The 18668-nt window shown below is 41.0% G+C and overlaps 2 protein-coding genes across 19 annotated transcripts in view; both read right to left on the bottom strand.

The window, feature by feature from the left end:
* Positions 1 to 18668, bottom strand: part of MAPK8IP3 (mitogen-activated protein kinase 8 interacting protein 3) — a 77345-nt gene that overhangs the window by 47935 nt on the left and 10742 nt on the right. For all 18 annotated transcript variants that reach the window (XM_075515478.1, XM_075515487.1, XM_075515486.1 and 15 more), the window contains exons 2-4: positions 5437 to 5557; positions 4590 to 4660; positions 3737 to 3828 (exon numbers count right to left, since the gene is read on the bottom strand). In XM_075515478.1, the coding sequence (XP_075371593.1) occupies positions 3737 to 3828; positions 4590 to 4660; positions 5437 to 5557 (284 nt within the window). The remainder of the gene's footprint in view (positions 1 to 3736; positions 3829 to 4589; positions 4661 to 5436; positions 5558 to 18668) is intronic.
* Positions 3652 to 18668, bottom strand: part of TMEM204 (transmembrane protein 204) — a 203080-nt gene continuing 188063 nt past the window's right edge. Inside the window, exon 4 of the transcript XR_012777661.1 lies at positions 3652 to 3663. The gene's annotated coding sequence lies outside the window, so the exon portion shown is untranslated. The remainder of the gene's footprint in view (positions 3664 to 18668) is intronic.

Genomic DNA, 18668 nt, shown 5'->3' with positions numbered 1-18668 from the left:
AGTGTGCACCGTACTCATTAACCATCTCGAATGGTGGTAGATACACACACCCCCCAACAGTTCTGACACAAACTTCTCCCAAGTGACAGGCAAACATACTTGGTGTACTTACGGTCTTAAGCAAATATGCACCCCTATACAGCCTAACATACCCAAGCACATCCACAGATGAAAATAAATAAATGTACCCAAATTTGTGTGACAGGCCATGAGAAATTATGCCCGTGTCCTCCCCAGTGCACATCAGTGCACCAAGATACACAAACACTGGTGTTCACCCCCACCCAGCTGTGCAGTGACACAAAAAACCACATCTGATCCAAGTGCTTGTGCACAAGCATATACAAACACAGAGCTACACACGCACGCACGCACGCCAACAGTGCAAAGCTTGAAATGAAGGAAGAAGTCCCATTTCCCACTGGTGGTTCCTACAAACTCAGATCATAGCCCCATTGGGGCTTTCATAGACATAATGTGTTTGGTTTTTTTCTCTCCAAGGAGACTAGCAACATGCCACACTTAAAAAAGACTAATTTCTCTAATATTTCAGCAATTCTTGATGAAAATTTTGCCCTTCATCCCAGGGAATGGCAGTCTTGCACATACAACCAGTAACGCTTTTCACTGTGCATCTCTTTCATGGAATGATAACATAAAGCCACAATTAATATTAGCTTATTTGAAAGTTAGGGAAGGAAAATCTCATTAAAATAAATTTCTACCATGCAGTCCAACCCAAATTTGGCAGATGCATATATGAACCACCCTTTAAAAGAGAGAGGCCCTAAGCATGCTTTTACCTACAGTACTTTTGTATTTTACTGTGTAACTACTTCCACAGATATGCTCTTATTTACAGAAGGATAAGTGGGAAAGGAAACAAGCCTAACACACTTATCCCATTTCAGCTGTAACACTAGGATCAGATCATGTTCTGGGAGCTCACTCTGGACTTCCAGACTGTGAGGGGGAGAGGAAAAGGGAGAAAAATAGTCTGATAAGGGAGATTTTTTGAGCAGAAGAACACCTACAAACTACTGGTTCTTTTTACACCATGCTTTCTTCTCTTGCTTTCGACACCCCTCATGCCTGTCTCTTTTGCCTAGGAAGGCTGCCATCTTTCTTTTGATTTTTTTCCACCAATAGATTTTTATATTTTAGACAATCCAATTTTTGCCAGACCCCAAAACACTGTATTCTGTAATTATTTTTATTCTCCTAAACCACTCTCGTGAGACTAATTTACTGTTTTGCAGAAAATAGAGCACAGAGATAACTCACTGTACAGCCCACTCAACAATTACAACAGCCTTTAGTTACTCCTCTCCAGAAGAAATACTGTAAGATAATCTTTTCTGAAAGGACTATTCAACTGCCAGAAGAGGAAGGGTAAATAGTCCCCCTTGATTCACATACAACTGTGTCTTTCCTTCCTTTATGTAAGGCTTTGGTAGCCTTACAACTGAGAGTATAAAAATCTTATAAACTGATTCAGAATAAATAAAGGATCTTTCTTTGAGATACCAGTATCTTCCAGCTGCAAGTTATTCCTGTAGCCAAGGCTTACAGAAGTATATTTAATTATTATGGGAGGTAACGGAACAGCAAATAGACAGTATTGGAAAAAATTCTTCACCGAGAGGGTGGTCAAGCACAGGAACAAGCTCCCCAGGGAAGTGGTCACACCTCCAAGCCTGTCGGTGTTCAAGAAGTGTTTGGACAATGCTCTCAGATATATGGTTTAACCTTTAGGTTGCCCTGTGTGGGGTTGGGAGTTGGATTCAATGATCCTCGTGGGTCCCTTCCAGCTCAGGATTTTGTATGACTCTAAGGCTGCGGGGAATATGGCAGGAGTCCCAGGCTAGCTACCAAAGTTTCTGAAGATGCATGTCTTTTACTACTCCCTTTCCATCCTTCAAGCCTCTTTCATTGAAAAGGTGGGGTTGGGTCTCTTTTTCTCTCTCTTTTTCTTTCTTACAATACACAGTCAAAACTTTGGCAATTTGAATTCAGTCTTTTCCAGAGCAGTCCAATGCACCAACAGGGAGCCATAGCACACAGAGGGTATTTACATGTCCTATGCCAAGACCTGAAATTTCCTTTCTATTACATTACCCCAAAACCAACTGACATTCTGCTATTTAAGTGTTACAGACCTAAATACAAGTTACTAAAATATCCTCACTTATTCTTTGTTTATTCTTAATATATTTCTTTATTCTTAATTTCAAATAATTTCGCTCTTTCTTCATCTCCAAATTTTGCTCAATGTTCTTCTTTTGCATTTCATCATCCCTACCAGATGGTAGTTCAAAAACCTTCATGGCTTTCCATTTATCTGTTTTCCCAGTATTGTCATCTCTGTGTCTTTGCCCATGCTGCCCTTTGTGTATAGTCTGACATGCCAACCCCACTCCTTTTCCTAGCCTAATGCTTCCCAAAGATTTGATTTTTGAGTGAAGTTCAGTGATATTAACCAGCTGAAGTTCACAGATATTAACCAAGACCAGTCAGACATATTTTGTAAGGGACAAGGGAGGACACACCTAGCAGCCACTCTTTTCTGAGTATTCCTGTGCAGCTGGTACTGTCTGTCTATTTTTCAGACCAACAGCTCCTACGGCTTGTGGTCAGCATGTGTGCAAAACCTTTTAACATTCCTCAAGGCCAGAAGAAATTAAAAAGTTATAAAAAGACAAGCAAGGACAACAAAAAGATTTAATCTCCTCCAGCATATTACTTGGTCAATAATGTTCTCCTGGAAAACACTGTTTTAGTTTAAAACTTCCTGGGCTAGACAGTGTCACCACAGCGTTAATACTTTCATTAGCATGTGATGATTAACACAAATAGTAATCTGCCATGCATAAAAATTGCCACAGAAAACATCTTTTTTATGGCTGAGTGACTTAATAGATTATGCTTAATCTGAGTAGATTATGTGTTATGTGATCTATTACTTCTTTAACCAGTATTTATGGAACATCACTTCTACTTCTCACCCCGTGGGCAATGTTACTGGTATATAGTATCATCAGAGAGAAAGCATTTGGTTCCTCTACATACCAGTTAAAAACAGATGTATCTGTACTGAAATCAATGTAACTGCAACCTTTGTGCTTTAAATTTGTTCTAAGACTACAAAAGACTAGCTCTTCTATATACTGAACTTCTTTCCTACCACTGCCTTCTTTAAGAAAAGGCTGGTTCTTATTGGTTTGGTGCTCTGAAAACGAGGGGACAGAGAGGGAGGAAAATCAATTTCGTGAGCCTAAGTAGGTCTATTGGGTGACTGACTTACAGAAAGCTTCCCTTGAAAAGAACAGGGGAAAATAAAAAATCCTATAATGGCTAATGCATTTAATTGCTACAGTTTTGCTGCCTATCACACATACAAAAGACACACACACACAAATACTTTATTTGACACCTCCACCCATTTTAGAGATAAACCTTTTACATGCTACCTGAGAATATAAACAGTTTTTTCCAGAGGCCCCCCATCAATAGCAGCATGACAAAGCCTAAGCTTTGTAACAGAGCACATAAAGCTCCTTGTCATCAAGCCTTCGAAAACATACCCACAACTCACCCACAACCCATTACAAAAAAGCTTCAACTACAATCCACGCCCACAGGAAAAGGTCCTGCTTCTAGTTTCTCTCTCTAAAATAGTTTGTGAGTTTGTAAATTCCCGGAGGGCATACATTACATGGAGAGGTTATGGCCCTACCTTCTCCCAGATAGACTGCCCTCAGTTTGATTATTTCCCCCAACTTGCTGCATCTTGGATCGCTCAATGTGTTCCACGTAGGTCTGGATCATCTATGAGGAGAGAAAAATCCATAAGCCAAACAGAGGAGAAGAAAAGACTCATTTTCTGCTTTTGTTTGATCTTTTTCAGCATCCATTTCCAATTCCCTTTCTTTTTTTTGCACATCTCCTTGTCTTTGCTCTTGTCTTCTAAGCTGATAAAGTAAGTGAATGGGCTAATCTGACAGAAAATCCGACAGCAAATAGTGTCAGAAATGACTTAAGCTTAATCTTGTAACAGAAGAGCCATGAAAGAGCATATCCAAAAATAATGTAAGACGTCCCCTGGAGGCTCGCTGGCAGTGGGAGATGAGGTAGTGGGGCACTGTTCACAGAATCACAGAACAGTTGAGGTTGGAAGGAACCTCCTGGGGTCCATCGGGTCCAACGTCCTGCTCAAACAGGGCCACCTACAGTAGGTTGCCCAGGACCATGTCCAGGTGGCTTTTGAGTAGCTCCAAGGATTGAGACTCCACCATGTCTCTGGGCAACCTGTGCCAGTGCTCATCATCGCCACAGTAAAGAAGTTTTTACTCATGTTCAGAGGGAGCCTTCTGTGTTCCAGTTTGTGCCAGTTGCCTCTGGTCTTGTCACTGGGCACCACTGAAAAGAGCCTGGCTCCCTCCTCTTTACACCCTCCATTCAGATATTTCTGATGTTCCCAAAGTTCAGAAGCTCTAGTCATCACTAGTATTGTAAAGCTGAATTCTTTGACATGACTTTACATATAGGCTAAGAGTTTATTTATTTAGAAATAATGAGATTCATCCTACCTCTGTGTGACGCTGATGTAGAGCATTATACTCTTTCTTCATTTCTGATTCACGTTCCTCCAGTCGTGAAACTACCAAGAGAAGATTCCAACCATCAGCTAACACACATCAGGCTCTCAAAAGAAACTAGAAGTCTCAAAGCATATTTTGTTAGAAATTAATTTATACCTACTGAACAAAACAAACCAAAACAGAATAATGCACATTGTGGGATCTGGTCTTCATTACAAACTCAATTCATGGGTATCTGCATATTCCCAAAATTAGTAGACCAAATAGTGCAGTAAGACCATAGAAAGAGACTTCTTCAGCAGTAGCCTGGTGCCCCATAAGTGTCCTAGTTTGACAACAATTCCAATTATCCTCTGGGATGGGTGCCTCTGGCTATCTGAGGAGCAGGAGTACTGGACAAAACACCAATGAATTCTGAGGGGAACCTCAGCCAACAAAACACAGCTGCACATGTCAAGGAAGTATTTGTAAAAATAAACAAACAAACAAATAAATGTGATAGTTTATATGAGAAAAAAATTCAGGGACAAGGAGAAACTGGAAACCAGGCTCCGAAGCTTCACCAGTGGCCCAAATCTGGAGAGACTTATACCTGGAGAGACTGAGCATGCCCCACACAAGAGAAGCAATGAAGCCCCTACTAAATTAGTGTGGATACATCCCATCCTTTAGAAGGCTCAGAATTTTATACCAAAGTAAGGGATAACCAGACATTTCAGGCTTTGCATAAATTACATTAAAACAAACAAAAAGCATGAAAAATATTTTCAAAGGAGCAGTATATGGGTTTGGAAGGCAAAGTGTATAATCATGTCTGGTGTACAACTCTGCTTACTCTGATCTGCATAGTTTTTGGTCTTCAGCTCCAGCTGTCGAGTCTGAAATTCAAGGTGTTCCACTTGGATTTGTAGTTCTTTCTTCTCCTGCTCCAGTGCATCTTCAAACTCTATGAACTTCTGAATAGGGAAGAAGCAGAGAAGGAGGCACACATGAGGAATAAGTGTAAAATGTGCTTGCCCTCTATGACTCTTCCTCTCCTCACAAAAAAAAGAAAAATTGAGAGAATATACATTACAAAATAGGATATAAGAATTTTTAAGTACTGTAATTAGTACATTTAATCAAGCTGAAGAGACTATTTTATATGAAAAAGTATTAGCTATATTTAATGTATAATTAATACATGAACTATGGTCCAACATAAGTTATGTAAACCAGTGCAACTCTACGATCTTCAGCAACATTGTTCTTCCTCATGCGAGGCTGATTTTTGATTCCTGTTAATTTTACATCAGAGAAGACAAATTCTATTTCTATGGTCATATATTTATAAATACATATGTCAGAAACCTTCAGACCAATTCTTCTATTTGTGCAGTTTTAGAAAGCTTCGCCTATAATTCATGTGGTGGGTTAAGTTTTGCAGAAACGTGCAAGTCTTGCGGAAAACTTATCCACAACTCCGGGCGGCTGAGAGCAACCTCTGCACCCAAAGATGCCCCAGTGGCAAACTCAAAAACAGCTCTGTGGTACATGGGAGCCGAGGGAAAGAGAAGGAAAACAGGCGGAGGAGGAGATTCTCACAGCAGAATTTAACAAATTTATACCTAGCAAGAAAAAGCTTGGCTAGCTGCTCTTGCCAAAGAAGGGAAGGAAGGGATCATTGCTGCTAACTCTCATTAGCAACAACAAAGTGGCAGCTGTGCACACAGTAGTGCACAGAACATTGTCCTGCACAGAACGTTGGGCTGAAGGAAAGATTTTTACAGATATACTCATTTCACAAGGAAAACACAACAGAAAAATACCTAATTTCAGGTTATTATTTCTGTAAAATGTCACTTTTGATCTGGGAGCTACAGTCATCCTCTGCATCGGATACTACCATGCACAGCAAAGAAAAGTAAAACGCGAAACGTTCCATTTAGCTCCACTGTAGTGAATTGATATTACACATTACTCTTGATAAAAGCTGTAGTCACAGTTGCTTTCATGAAATATTTACACTAAACAGGGTCCCTGGAAAGTGAACAGCACCTTCAAATCTCTGAGTATACTTAAGCAAGCCTAGTTCTTGTGTTATACGTGGTCACAAGAGTTTTTCTGCACGAAACACTAATGCATACCCATACGCAATAACGACCCCTAATCCATACTTCTGGACTCAGAAACTGAGCTGGTTCTAAGTAACATCCCTGACACAAACTTGTGGAAAAATCCATAAGGCTCAGAAAACATTTGCTCTGTTAACCACATACAGCCTCTCCACAGCAAACTAACTCTAAAGCGCAGTCCCACCATGCTTACAATGGTGTAGGATACTAAAGCTATCTCACTAGCTTCAGAACAAGTCCTATTCTGGCCTTAAGAACCCAAAAATTCAAGTCTTGTTACATTACTCCTGAATAGCTACATCCAAGGAAGCTAAAAAGAGAGTCGTCTGCATCGACCAGTCCAGTAATTAAAACACAAACCCATCAGCTGAGCAGCAAGAGGACGACTGGGGCCAGGAGCAGCACTGGATTCAGAGCTGCAGAGGAAGAGAGAGAGCAGGAAATAAAGCTGAGACGGCTTTAATCTGCCTTTAAGATGTTTATAGAACAAGAGGAGCCCGCAGGAGGTAACTCAGGGCTATGAGGAGCTCACAAGGGTGCTCTGCTCCTGGCCCTGCCTCTCTTCCTCTCCGTCTGTTTGCAAAATGCTCCTGAGGTCGAGCTCTAACAGATTCACCAGCACATCGGCTGGCTGAAATCTCCTCTTTCTAGAAGTATGAATACTGGGGAAGAAAAGCCTTCTCCCACCCTCCTCTATACAGGGAAAGTGTTGCTCTCCACAAATAATGCCGCTCAAGAGCGCATGGCAATTTTAATTTAACAAAGTAAAGCCTCATTGTACTCTAAGAGACAGACTCTGGTGAAAATGATTTTTGGGTAAGATTCCCAGGGAAATGAATGCATTTAAATGCACAGTAAGATTACTTTGTTAAATTCCGCACATGAAACAATATGCACAGTATTTGACTGCATTCTCAGGATAAGCCCTGTGCACATCTTCTATTTTACCGGAATAATTAGCAGTGACACTGGAGCCGTCATTATGTTCATGAACTGGATCTTCTCTCTGTAGACAACTGAAAGGCTACATCATTTACTATTTTTGCAGACTTTTAAAACTGTTCAGTAAATTCATCTGAACAATGAGTCAGTTTTCATTCCTGCATACCTGTATTTATAGAAACAATCAAACGCATTTTAGCCACGTCTCATTTTCCTGCACTCAGTGTTCTGCAGTGCCTTTAATCTTTAACTGGGCTTTTAACTTTCTTTTCCTTCCCACCCAAGTTTATTGCAATATGGGGCTTTTTTTCCCCCCTTACAGTTGTTTTCCAGCAGTATTTTCTAGAAATACCATAAATGCCAATCACTTTCTTCCACTGTAAAGGAGTCATCTCAGAGGCTAAACATTTACTTTTTAATTAAACTTTAAGACTGTACAAGGTTTTAGAATTTTAAGTAAGCGTTTTTTCTCTGACATGTCAATTAAACATTGAAATCCCTTAGTCACTCACAAATATCCAGCAATCTGTTTTATGGATTTTGAGAAATTTATACAGCAATCTGCTTTGTAAATTTTCAGATTTATTTTTGAAACATTTTCCAGAGTAACAATGTAATTTCAGAGCGAGTAAAAAGGAAAAAAAAATCCTAACTGACACAGCTACACTGAGCAACAGACCTAGAGAAGCAGCAGTTTAACTTGCTCCATTTGGAGGACTGATCGAAGCTACACCAACAAAAGAGCTATTTTCCTGGTATAATCTCCATCTCCTCGCAGGGTTTTGCTGGAACCACTCTGTGCTAAAGCTCTATTGACAAACCCTTTTAATTACAGCCAAGGGCTAAATCCCCATCACATTGCACTGGCTCAGCTTTCACTACCCTCTTGGCTCAAGATGCCCTCCTGCTCCTAGTTCTCCATCCAAGAGCACATCACCCAGGCCAGGCAGGAATGATGGTTTTAGCAGCAATAAAAATGAATGGACTTTAAGGAAAACATTCACAGATTTCCCAACAGTAATTTAGGAAGCAAAAGAAGGTACAAGCCCAATTTTATTCCCACTATGTAGGTCAACTTTAATAGGATTCCTGGATTTGCTACTGCTGTTTTGGTTTAATACAGACAAAATTGATGGAAAGATTAAGTCTTCTACAAATATCGCTCAGTCTTCTTATTCAGTCCTGTCTCTTTTGCAACCTAAAAGTAATCAAAGAAACAGAAAACTAGAAATCAATTAACCATTTGGAGAAGAAACATGGAGACAACAATGTTAAAAATTAGTATTACCCTAAGTATTCTCAGGGAAGAACAGCATTTCAGATAAATGTATTGCAGTATATCCTGTCCTGTCTGCTGAAGGGATTGAACAACCATTTTTGTGCGCAGGGACCCAAGGGCTCTTTACTCCCCATCTCTGAAGCACCTTTTAGCTGCTCCTGCATCAGAAGCCATCTCACCTGAGGCTCTCCCTGTGCATCACAAGGTCTGAAGGGCTGAGAGCAGGAAAAGTCCCAGATCCAGACAAGAGTGAACAACCACACCAGTGGGATGAGGAGGAGAGGTTTCACTGCCAGGGCCGTCCCTGAGGAAAGCGCGCTCCTGATTGAGAAGACAGCTTAGCACACACTGTCACTGCTGCTCATACTTCATGATACAAGTGAGCTCTCATCAGGGTATTCAGGCAGGCTTTATTTTTTTTCCAATAAGCCAGCAGCAGACATTTCATATAGCATCCAGGGAACAGCCTTACTAGCCACTAAAAGCAGCAGAGATTGAAATGACCTTGCTCAGGAATATGAGCACATCCACAAGCACAACCAAGCAGTGCCAGTAGTTTGGGGAAAACAGGCACTTCAGGTACATTTGTATTACTCTTGTGAACAACAGCCTCCAGAAACAGAGACAGCAGAGGCATGATGCTGTGCCATAGTCCTCAAGCTGTGGCTCATGGACCACGGTATATGGCTGCAGATGGCCCAGCCAAGCAGCACCGTCCAGGCTGGCTACGGTTTCTCTCCTGTCCTAACTCAGCCTGCCAGGTGCATCTCCTAGCACACAGCAAGTCCCCCTACCACATGGTGCTCTCTGCACCGACCCTTGCCTTCCCATGTTGCTAGAAACTCATACCAGGGCAGGAGAAACAGAGAACACAAACTGAATACAGGATTTTAATACTTTTTTTTTATTAACCAGACTGACAGAGGCAGTTATGCTTTACAACCAAGCACATATTATTGAGTGAATCCAGTTCAGTAAATAAACGTCCATAGGCATTTCATATTTTCCATTTCTTGGGGCGGGGGGGGTACAACCCTGGTGCTACTGAAGCTGTGGGAATGTTCTCAGTAACTTGAAGAGGGCCAAGACTTCATCCGGACCTTTTAAACCTCCTAAAAATAAACAAGCAGAGGGGACACTAACTTGAAAGTCACCTTCCCATCTGAACATTTTCTGTCTGTAATATTTACAAAAAGCACCAAAACCAGTTACAATAGAAAAAGAATCCCTCTGGTTTACTCTTGTTTCTTGTGTTTTTCATCGAAGTTTGTGCACAGCCAATCCTATCTAAATGCTGCACAAATGTTCAATGCACAAAGATGAAGCTCCACCTCTCTGTGGGTGCTAACTAAAATCAGCAAGCCTTCATAAGGGAAAAGAATATTCACATGAATCAAATTCATACTTCTGGCCTCAGAAATAGTACAAATTCCAATGACTTACTGCAAGCAGATACTGCAGATATTACTCTTGCTTCATTATAAAGTTAAATATTTAACAGGGTAAGAGTGGGCCAAAAAAAAACCCAAAACCCACAAACAAAACCAAACAGCATAGCCTTATAGTCTTTTTAAAGACATCTTAAAATAACTGAGATACACTATCTACAAAAAACTCTGCCACAAATTAAAATGCCCAGGGCACTAAGTTTAAAAACTGAAATGCAAATTTGCTGACTGCATTCTTTCACTTTAGTGCTGCCAAGAGGCAAAAAAAATACAGTGCTGGCAAAGAATCACAGGCTTAACTTGCAGCTCATAAGCTGCCCTTGATTTCAAGGGGTCGCATTTGCAGAGCCAGGTGCTGCAACTGATTTTCTTTAATGGTTTCACTGCACGGAGCTCAGTTCAGACCCCCACCTCAGTGATTTCACAGCTCCCAGCCCCATCTTTATGGAGACGTAGTAAAGACATTTAGAAAACAGAAATAAAAAGGACCAGATAATTCCACGGATGGTTAAGAAAAAGTACTCTTTTTTTTTTTTTAAATCCCACTATGACAAAGTAGATGGGTGCACTGGAAGAAGAAACAGCCCACACTCCCAGTAGTTCTCAATAGCAAGGCTGACCACAGCATTAATATTTTCGCTATTTTTTATCATTTTTACTAGTTTTTCCAGAGCCTCTACGCTTGCTGTCAAATAATAATTTCTAAACGTGAACAGTTACAGTTAAACAATTAATCACCTCAGTGATCTAAGAAAACTGGAGTATGAAAATGCTACACATAAAAATTAGTCACATGGATTTTTTTCTGCCAGCCTCTATCCCAAGATTTCAGGCAGGATAACCGGTCTGTGATAACCCAGGATTATGACAAACAACAATGGCTCACACCCTAGTTTTTAAAGGGAAAATATCTAGCATAAAATCATCTTAAGGCAAAAGAATGAGTATTCCTCTGAAAAGCAGTGGTACAATGCAGATTGCTTGATTTCCTGCTTTACTGCCTTTTGCAAAGGAAGAAAATGACTAAAAATAGCAGCATATAATCAGAAATCATCACATCACATCAGGGATAAATCAAGTAGAGAGACAGCGAGGCATATATATGCAGAAATCTTACTACGTGGCCGTAATCTGTGGTGGCTGGTAGTGTGTGCCACGGTACTGCACACCAAAGGGAGCATTGGGGGTTCAGTCTCGGACCCCTCCCCTCGTCCCTTTGCTGGCAGGAGATGGCAGTGCTGTGGGTGCAAAAGCGGCGCTGCGTGAAGAAGCGAGGAATACACACCTGGCAGAGACATCCACTAGGAAACTAGGTCTGTTGGTGAAGTGGGGAAGGGCTCGTGCTGCGCGCCACTTCCCAGGGGAGGTCACCTCACCTGCAGGAAGCCCGCAGACAAGGAAGGCAACGCTGGTTGTGTAGTCCACCTCACAGCTTCCTGGCAGCACCTAATTAGGTTGGCAATTTAGGGAGTTGTGTTGACAGTATTTTGTCTTAGAAAGCCACAACAAAGAAAGAGGCCAACTGGCTATTTAAACTCTGACTTGTTCAAAACCAAGTCTCCAGTCCAATTCTCAGGCCTGCTGCTGCTGAGTTTTACATGCTACTCAAGGTGAAGACCTTATTCTGGTCTCTTAACAGGAGGCATTTCACTCAATAGCAACTTCAGGAAGAGAGATTACTTCCTTACGAAGCAGATGTCTACCACACAGTATTTGACACTCAAATCAGCAAGTCACACTTTCTTACTGTAGCTCCTGTACAGGCAATGGCCACAGTCGGATACCAACAGTGCCAGAGCTTCAGGAACAGAGTGTTAAATCTTTTCAGTTTGACAATCAGAAAAAGGATCTTTAAATTAAGCCACTTCTCAGAATTACGGTGGTCATCAGCAAAATGCTCCCTCAGGAAATAACTTCTGTTTCAGTAGTCAACATCAAGGGAATTCTGCTTCTCACTTTATGAGCCAGCCTACAGTGATGCAGCTACTTTTTAGAAGAGCATTAGAGAGCTTTGTAAAAATCAACAAATAGTTAAAAATCTCAAACTATGAATAGATGTTCAGATTTTTATCCCTAAAGTCAAGTCATTTATTTAGCAAAGCTGAAGTAGAAGATTAAGGAATTGAGTCTTGTCTACCTTACACCATTAACTTCACTCCATTGGTAGAAACTAGGAATGTTTTCATGCAAGAAGAGAAGCAGTACAGACATATTTAGTGTTTCCCTTGTGAAAACAAAGGTTTTGCAAGTATTTAAAGCCGCTCTCCCTCGCTGGTCTCAACAGCTGAAACGTACCCTCACACGAATAGAAAAATATGGCCATCAGCCCACGCACAGTGATAAAAGCATACCTGAATTTCCAATGTGTTGTATCTAACATGACATGAATTTTAGAAATGTTTTGGCTCCCTCAGAGCAGAGTTTCACTAACAGGTAAAAAGGGACTCCTTGCATTTCACCTGATAATCACTCATCTCGCTCTTCAATGCCCTGAGGTGACAGACCCATGGGTCTCCAGTCAGGGTGCTCCAAGCAATGCTCACCCTTTCTCCTGGAAAGCCCTTGCCTTCAGAAGGCCCTTCTCCAGGTGACCCAGGTCAATCCCACCCATGGCACCTGAAGAGCAAACCCCAGATCCCCCGGCAGCCTAGATGCTCCCCAGCGGTATCAACGCACAGTGAAACCCCAATACATCCATAATCCATATAAAGGAGACCCCAAACAGCAACTGTGCCACAAGAAAATATGCAATCAGTAAGTGTGAATTCTAATAACAGCCCATATCTTCTCCATCTCCGAAGGATCTTAGTTACCACAGACAAGAAGATGCTACCTCAAGTATGAATTTTATAAGGCATAGTTCAAAAGACCAAACTGTAACACTCCCACAAGTGCACTGACAAACAGCAGACAGTCCACAAGCTGAAAAGAAGTTCAGCTCCAACTGTGAAATGAAGCAATCAACAATTTTAAACCCCTGACTACACCACACTTTCTAAAACTCACAGATAATTTACCATCTCAAATGTCTTGCTTGTTCAAAATTTTATCCTGAACTCATCACAAAACTCAGCAAATCACAACTGTGTTCTCCAATGGCTCTTACTGTACTCTGTGTGAGTTCCCCACTTCTGGTGTGTTCAGCAATTATGCAATCACAGTTGTGATAGCTGTGATATAAAAACTCTTAACATTTTCATTGCAGAGCTTGGCCTTAAGTTCAAACCACATTGACAGTACAACTTATGTTACGTATCAGCCTTGGGACCAGGAGGCGTTTTATATGAGGAATGCATGATTATATTAATAATTCTATATTGAATACTTAAGATACATAACACTGATTCACATGAAGATGTTTACACATAAATATGCATCTAATATGGAAAAATAAATATCAGCTTTCCTTGGCTGACGTCTCTGACCTTGGCTGAGGTCTCTGACCTCAAATAAAGCTGACAGTGAACTAGGCCATTTATTAGTAGAACAGCCAAAACATCATAAAAGAGAACAACCCTTTGCTCCTCCTTCCCATTTTTTCTGACACATTATAACGCCATTTTAACTGTATTTTTAACTTAGTTTTTAGAGTTTATTAGTCCAGAAGGGCACGCAGCACACAGTTTCATGATGGAAAGATGCTCTGAGCTATGCCCTGTGCCTCTTTGCTATCCTTTTCAAAAACAAATGCACTCCTGAAGGAACATTTCTATCTCCATAAAAGCATACAACCTTCTAGTGAAATAACATTTCCTTTACATCTGCAGAGCTTGGAGATAAAGATTTTTGTTCCTGTTGCTAACTTCAAGAAGTCAAAAAGACATCTTTTATCTGCTAGATACTCTGTAGTCATAGATTGGTCTTTGCATAAATCAACAGAAAAGAAATTTATTTCACAGATTACAATCTCCTATATTGCTATTGCAAGGGATCTGAGTCTTTTTTCAAAGGAAGATGACTTTCCTCTTAAGATGCTGTCGTGAGGTAGCCCTGGTCCTACGGCAGAGCCAGGAGAAGCAGAGGGGACCCACACCCTCGACCCTGCTCCAGCTTTGCCTGAGACACAGAGTTCGCCCGTCCTGCCACTCACATCTCCTGGTGGGATTAACGACATGCTTGCTTGGGACAGAAGATGCAGTGGAGGAAAGGGGTGCACAAAGAAGGGATGGGCTGCTAGCAGAGTTCTTCTCAAAACTGCCCTGAGAACAGCCTTGTCCTATATTTCCATTGGCAAGCATGGCCAACAAGAAAGGAGGTGCGACTGTGAAGTCTTGCAGATGACACAAGACCAGGAGGTGCCATCAGCACTAAAAAGTACCAAACTATCACGGGGAAGAACTGGATGATGCTGAAGACCAGAGCAATACTGCGACTGAACAGCACATGAGTGCAAGGGCACACACATAGGGGCAGCCATTTATGCTGTGATGAGGAGGGTCGAGAGGAAGGACCTGATGACAGAACAATTAGTATATCAGGCCCCACGGTGATGTGCTCTGGGCCAGATGCAACTGCAGTATGAGGAGGGCAAAGAGGAGATGGACACGCTGCCACTTCCTGCCACCCTATGTCACACAGACTGCACTGGACCATGCTAACGAAAGTGACAGCCCTCATAAATCTTATTACTAGGACTTTGGAAAAGGCAATGTGACACTGGGACACTCCCAGGAGAGCATTCACGCCACTGTATGAAGCACTGGTAAGATGTACCTGGAAAACCACCCATTATTCCTCCTACCTCTCAGGGAGGATCAACCCAAGCACCAGATGTTACTCAAGGAAGAGAGGAATGAGGGAATCTGTAAAACAGGACTAGGCTGGCCAGGTGACACACGGGCATCTCCATGCTAGCAGGACGCACAGCACAGGCCAGCTTGCCCACCTTCTTCAGCGAGGGAACAGAGATCTTGGCTCCAACACCTAGCAAAGGGAGACCAAGATAGGACAGGACCAGTTTCCATTAACACAGCAAAGACATAATTATTTGATAGAGGGAAAACTTACTAACAGTAAGACAACGCTGGCACAAGAACAAACCAGTAAAATCAGGCCATGAATTAAAAAAAAAAAAATAAACCCAAACCCTCCACTGCAATTTAGAAGGTTACCTTTCAGAAGAGTAGAGGCAGGAGATTTAACTAATGGTTTTCAGACAAAGCTTTTTATATATATATATATATATGAAACGGATTATGTAACTCAATTGCCTGCAATACCAAGGGACTGGACATGCTGATTCAGGAAGTCCCTTCCAGCGTTACTGTCCTAAGCTTTTAATTAGGAGTGGGTGTCTTTCTAAGAACGCTAGAGGCAAAACAGTTACAGACTTGGTGCAAAAATTACCATGCGGTAAGAAGCCTGTAGGGATCAAGTCTGGAGTAACTCAACTTAAACCAAGACACTCCCCAGTGCTATAACTATACATACTATAGCTACATACATATTTAATACTAATATTATCCTATATGTGTGTGTGTATAAACAAATAGTAATAGATCACTCAGTATTAAAACAACAGGTTGAGTGGATGCCGGACGCCCATCACATCGTGACGCCTCCTGCTTCACACACTGCTTCCACAACAGACTGTACAATGAAAGCTGGACACTTGGACAGAGACATTTTCAGTAAAATTACACGGTAAATACTAGTTTAAGATAACTTTCCTTATTTCAAGAATGTAGATGTTAATTTTCTCCCAAATCATAGAGATCATCATACCACAAGTGCAGGAAGCGGAGAGCACCCAACAACCACTATGCAAACTCTTGCCTCCCTGTTTCTTCTTTCTTTCTGAATTTTTTCATGTGTGACATTGCATTATTGAAGTCATGGTTTTCTGCTTCCTGCATAATTTAGCACAAGCCTCCATTCAGGGAGATAAAAGATACTGATGCACTGTTTTTAAATGCTGAACAGAAACAGAGCATGGATAACAATGGATAATGAAACAAATATTAATGAACAAACATTTTAAAAAGGAAAAAAAAAATCTAAATTATGCAAGCTAGTAATGCAAACTTTTCTTCCTTTGTGAGGACTAAAATGTATTCGTATGTATTTTGGTATCTGGAATTGTGGTGCAAATTATGTGGCAATTTCGATCCAACTCAGGCTACACACTACAAAAGCCACCCAGCTGAAGGAATGAAAAGGAAAGAAACCAGGGAGGTGAGACTAAGGTGGGGCTGGTAAAATGTAGGCAGTGTTTGAAATAACTGGAATTACAAAGACGCTGCAATTGCATTTAATGTTGCTACAAAAGGTGGCCGAGATGAAAAATTGTGTTAAACCATATTAACTATTCTAAGAGGTGCTTAAATCATTAGTTTACAGATTTAAAAAATTGTAACAAAGTGAGTAAAAGATTTGCCAAAGACCACCGTGCAAGTGAGCAGTAGAACACGTAGCAGGCTAGTGGGAAGGGCAAGGTCAGCTGCCTGCAGGCCCACGGCAGGGCCCTAGAATAGGGTACAGCCCCTGCTGAAGCCACAGCCACCAAGGAAGGAATGAAGAAGCTGACAGCCATCACTGGATGGACAACCTCAACACCATGGCTGTGATCAGTGTGGCAGTTGATGGAGCCTGTGATGTCCCTGAAGCTGAACGCATGGCATGTGTTCTGCTGGACCGGGACCTCCAAAGAGAGGACAACTAGTGAAACGAGAGACCCCGTGCAGCCCCAGTAGGCACCCACAGCCAGGCCACCACAAGCTCTATCTCCCCCGTGCAGAGCTGGAGGTGCCGCAGGACTCTGCCAAGGCACCGCGCTGGGAAGCCCCTTGAAGCAGGCTTCTCCAGTTATGCTAGTAAGTAGAGGAGACTTCTGGAGACACAAAGCACCTAGTACAAGGTATATACAAATCAATGGATAAAAATAACAGTTATAACAGTTTAAATTTAATGTGCTTTTAAACATAAATGCTCAGAGATTGAATGTGAAAATATGGTAGTACCTGTTGAACACTATTATGTTCAAATCACAAATGAAAAAGTATTATTTCTCTAACAAAGTCTTTCACCATTTTCTAATAAAATGAAAATGCAGGAAGAAGTATGACTAATGTAATTTCTTAAGCATATGCGTGTAAATACTGTATCTATCTCCTTATTTTATATATACATAGAGCCAAATTGCATCGAACAAGTGAGAAACAACTTGTCTTTAAAAGACTACAGAAAAGCACAAAGTGATAAAATAAAATAGATCGTTTAGAGTGCAAAATCTCTGTTTAAATAATTAAAATCAGTTACTGGAGCTTATTTTCAGTCACTCTAGTGTACTAAGGATAAAATTGATACCAAATCCAATTTAGTACACCCAACACACCTTAAAAACAAAGCTTTTTGTGTGCAAAGCTACCAAGCCACACACTCTTCATGTAGCCGTAACACTGGAGAAGACAAATTCCTTGTGCAAGAAGAGCCTATTAAGCATTATGCGAAAGTGAAGAGGCCAGCTGCCACGGCCACCCTTCTGTATTTCTCTCAATACTTTTTTTCATCCTTATTCCATGAATCTCTCTTTCATCTCAAAGGAAAGGATATTTCTAGCGGATATGTGTCATACTGTATGGTACTGCACCTTCACGATCTAAAAGAAAAAAATAAATGTATTGGTAGCTGCTCAGATCTTCATAGGAAGCAATCCTGAGGTGTCTCAAAGCTGTACAGAACTTTCACCAATCTAGTAATGCTCTTCTGAAATACTCAGCAGATGTAGTATCCATGTCTGTGATAATGTCTTACATAATAGAACATTTCTGCTTCCACAGCAGGGACTCAGGGTCGAAATTTAACCCTCCTATTGGAGGTAGGGCTAATTTCTTTTCTAGTGGAGCTTCAGATGAGCTTTAAAACTAGATTTTGGAAGGTCTAATTTAGACCATGTAGAGAAACACATGAGAAATACTCCATTATACCCAATATAAATCAGTGGATATTTCACTAACAAAAAAAAATCCATTTCATGGGCTTCTGGGGAGATTATTAAAACTTAGCAACAATAAATGCAGTGAAATGGGAAGGCAGATGCAGACAGAGGCAGTCAATTAATGCCATCATCACCATGAAATATAAAACTCTAAGATTTAGTAAGAAAAACACTACTTAATATATCAGTTACTTGAAAAATCTCTTAGCTCTGAAACCACTCACTCTGATTTTAGCTCTGATAACTCTGAAACACAATCTATACAGTTTCCTTAAGTAATGCTGGAGGAGAACATATGCACCAAATTAAATGCCAAGAACACCAGATTCCTCTTAATTTTACCACCAC

Source organism: Mycteria americana, chromosome 12 (genome assembly GCF_035582795.1).
Source record: "Mycteria americana isolate JAX WOST 10 ecotype Jacksonville Zoo and Gardens chromosome 12, USCA_MyAme_1.0, whole genome shotgun sequence".
Classification (NCBI taxonomy): domain Eukaryota; kingdom Metazoa; phylum Chordata; class Aves; order Ciconiiformes; family Ciconiidae; genus Mycteria; species Mycteria americana.
This window is presented reverse-complemented; position numbering and strand designations above follow the sequence as displayed.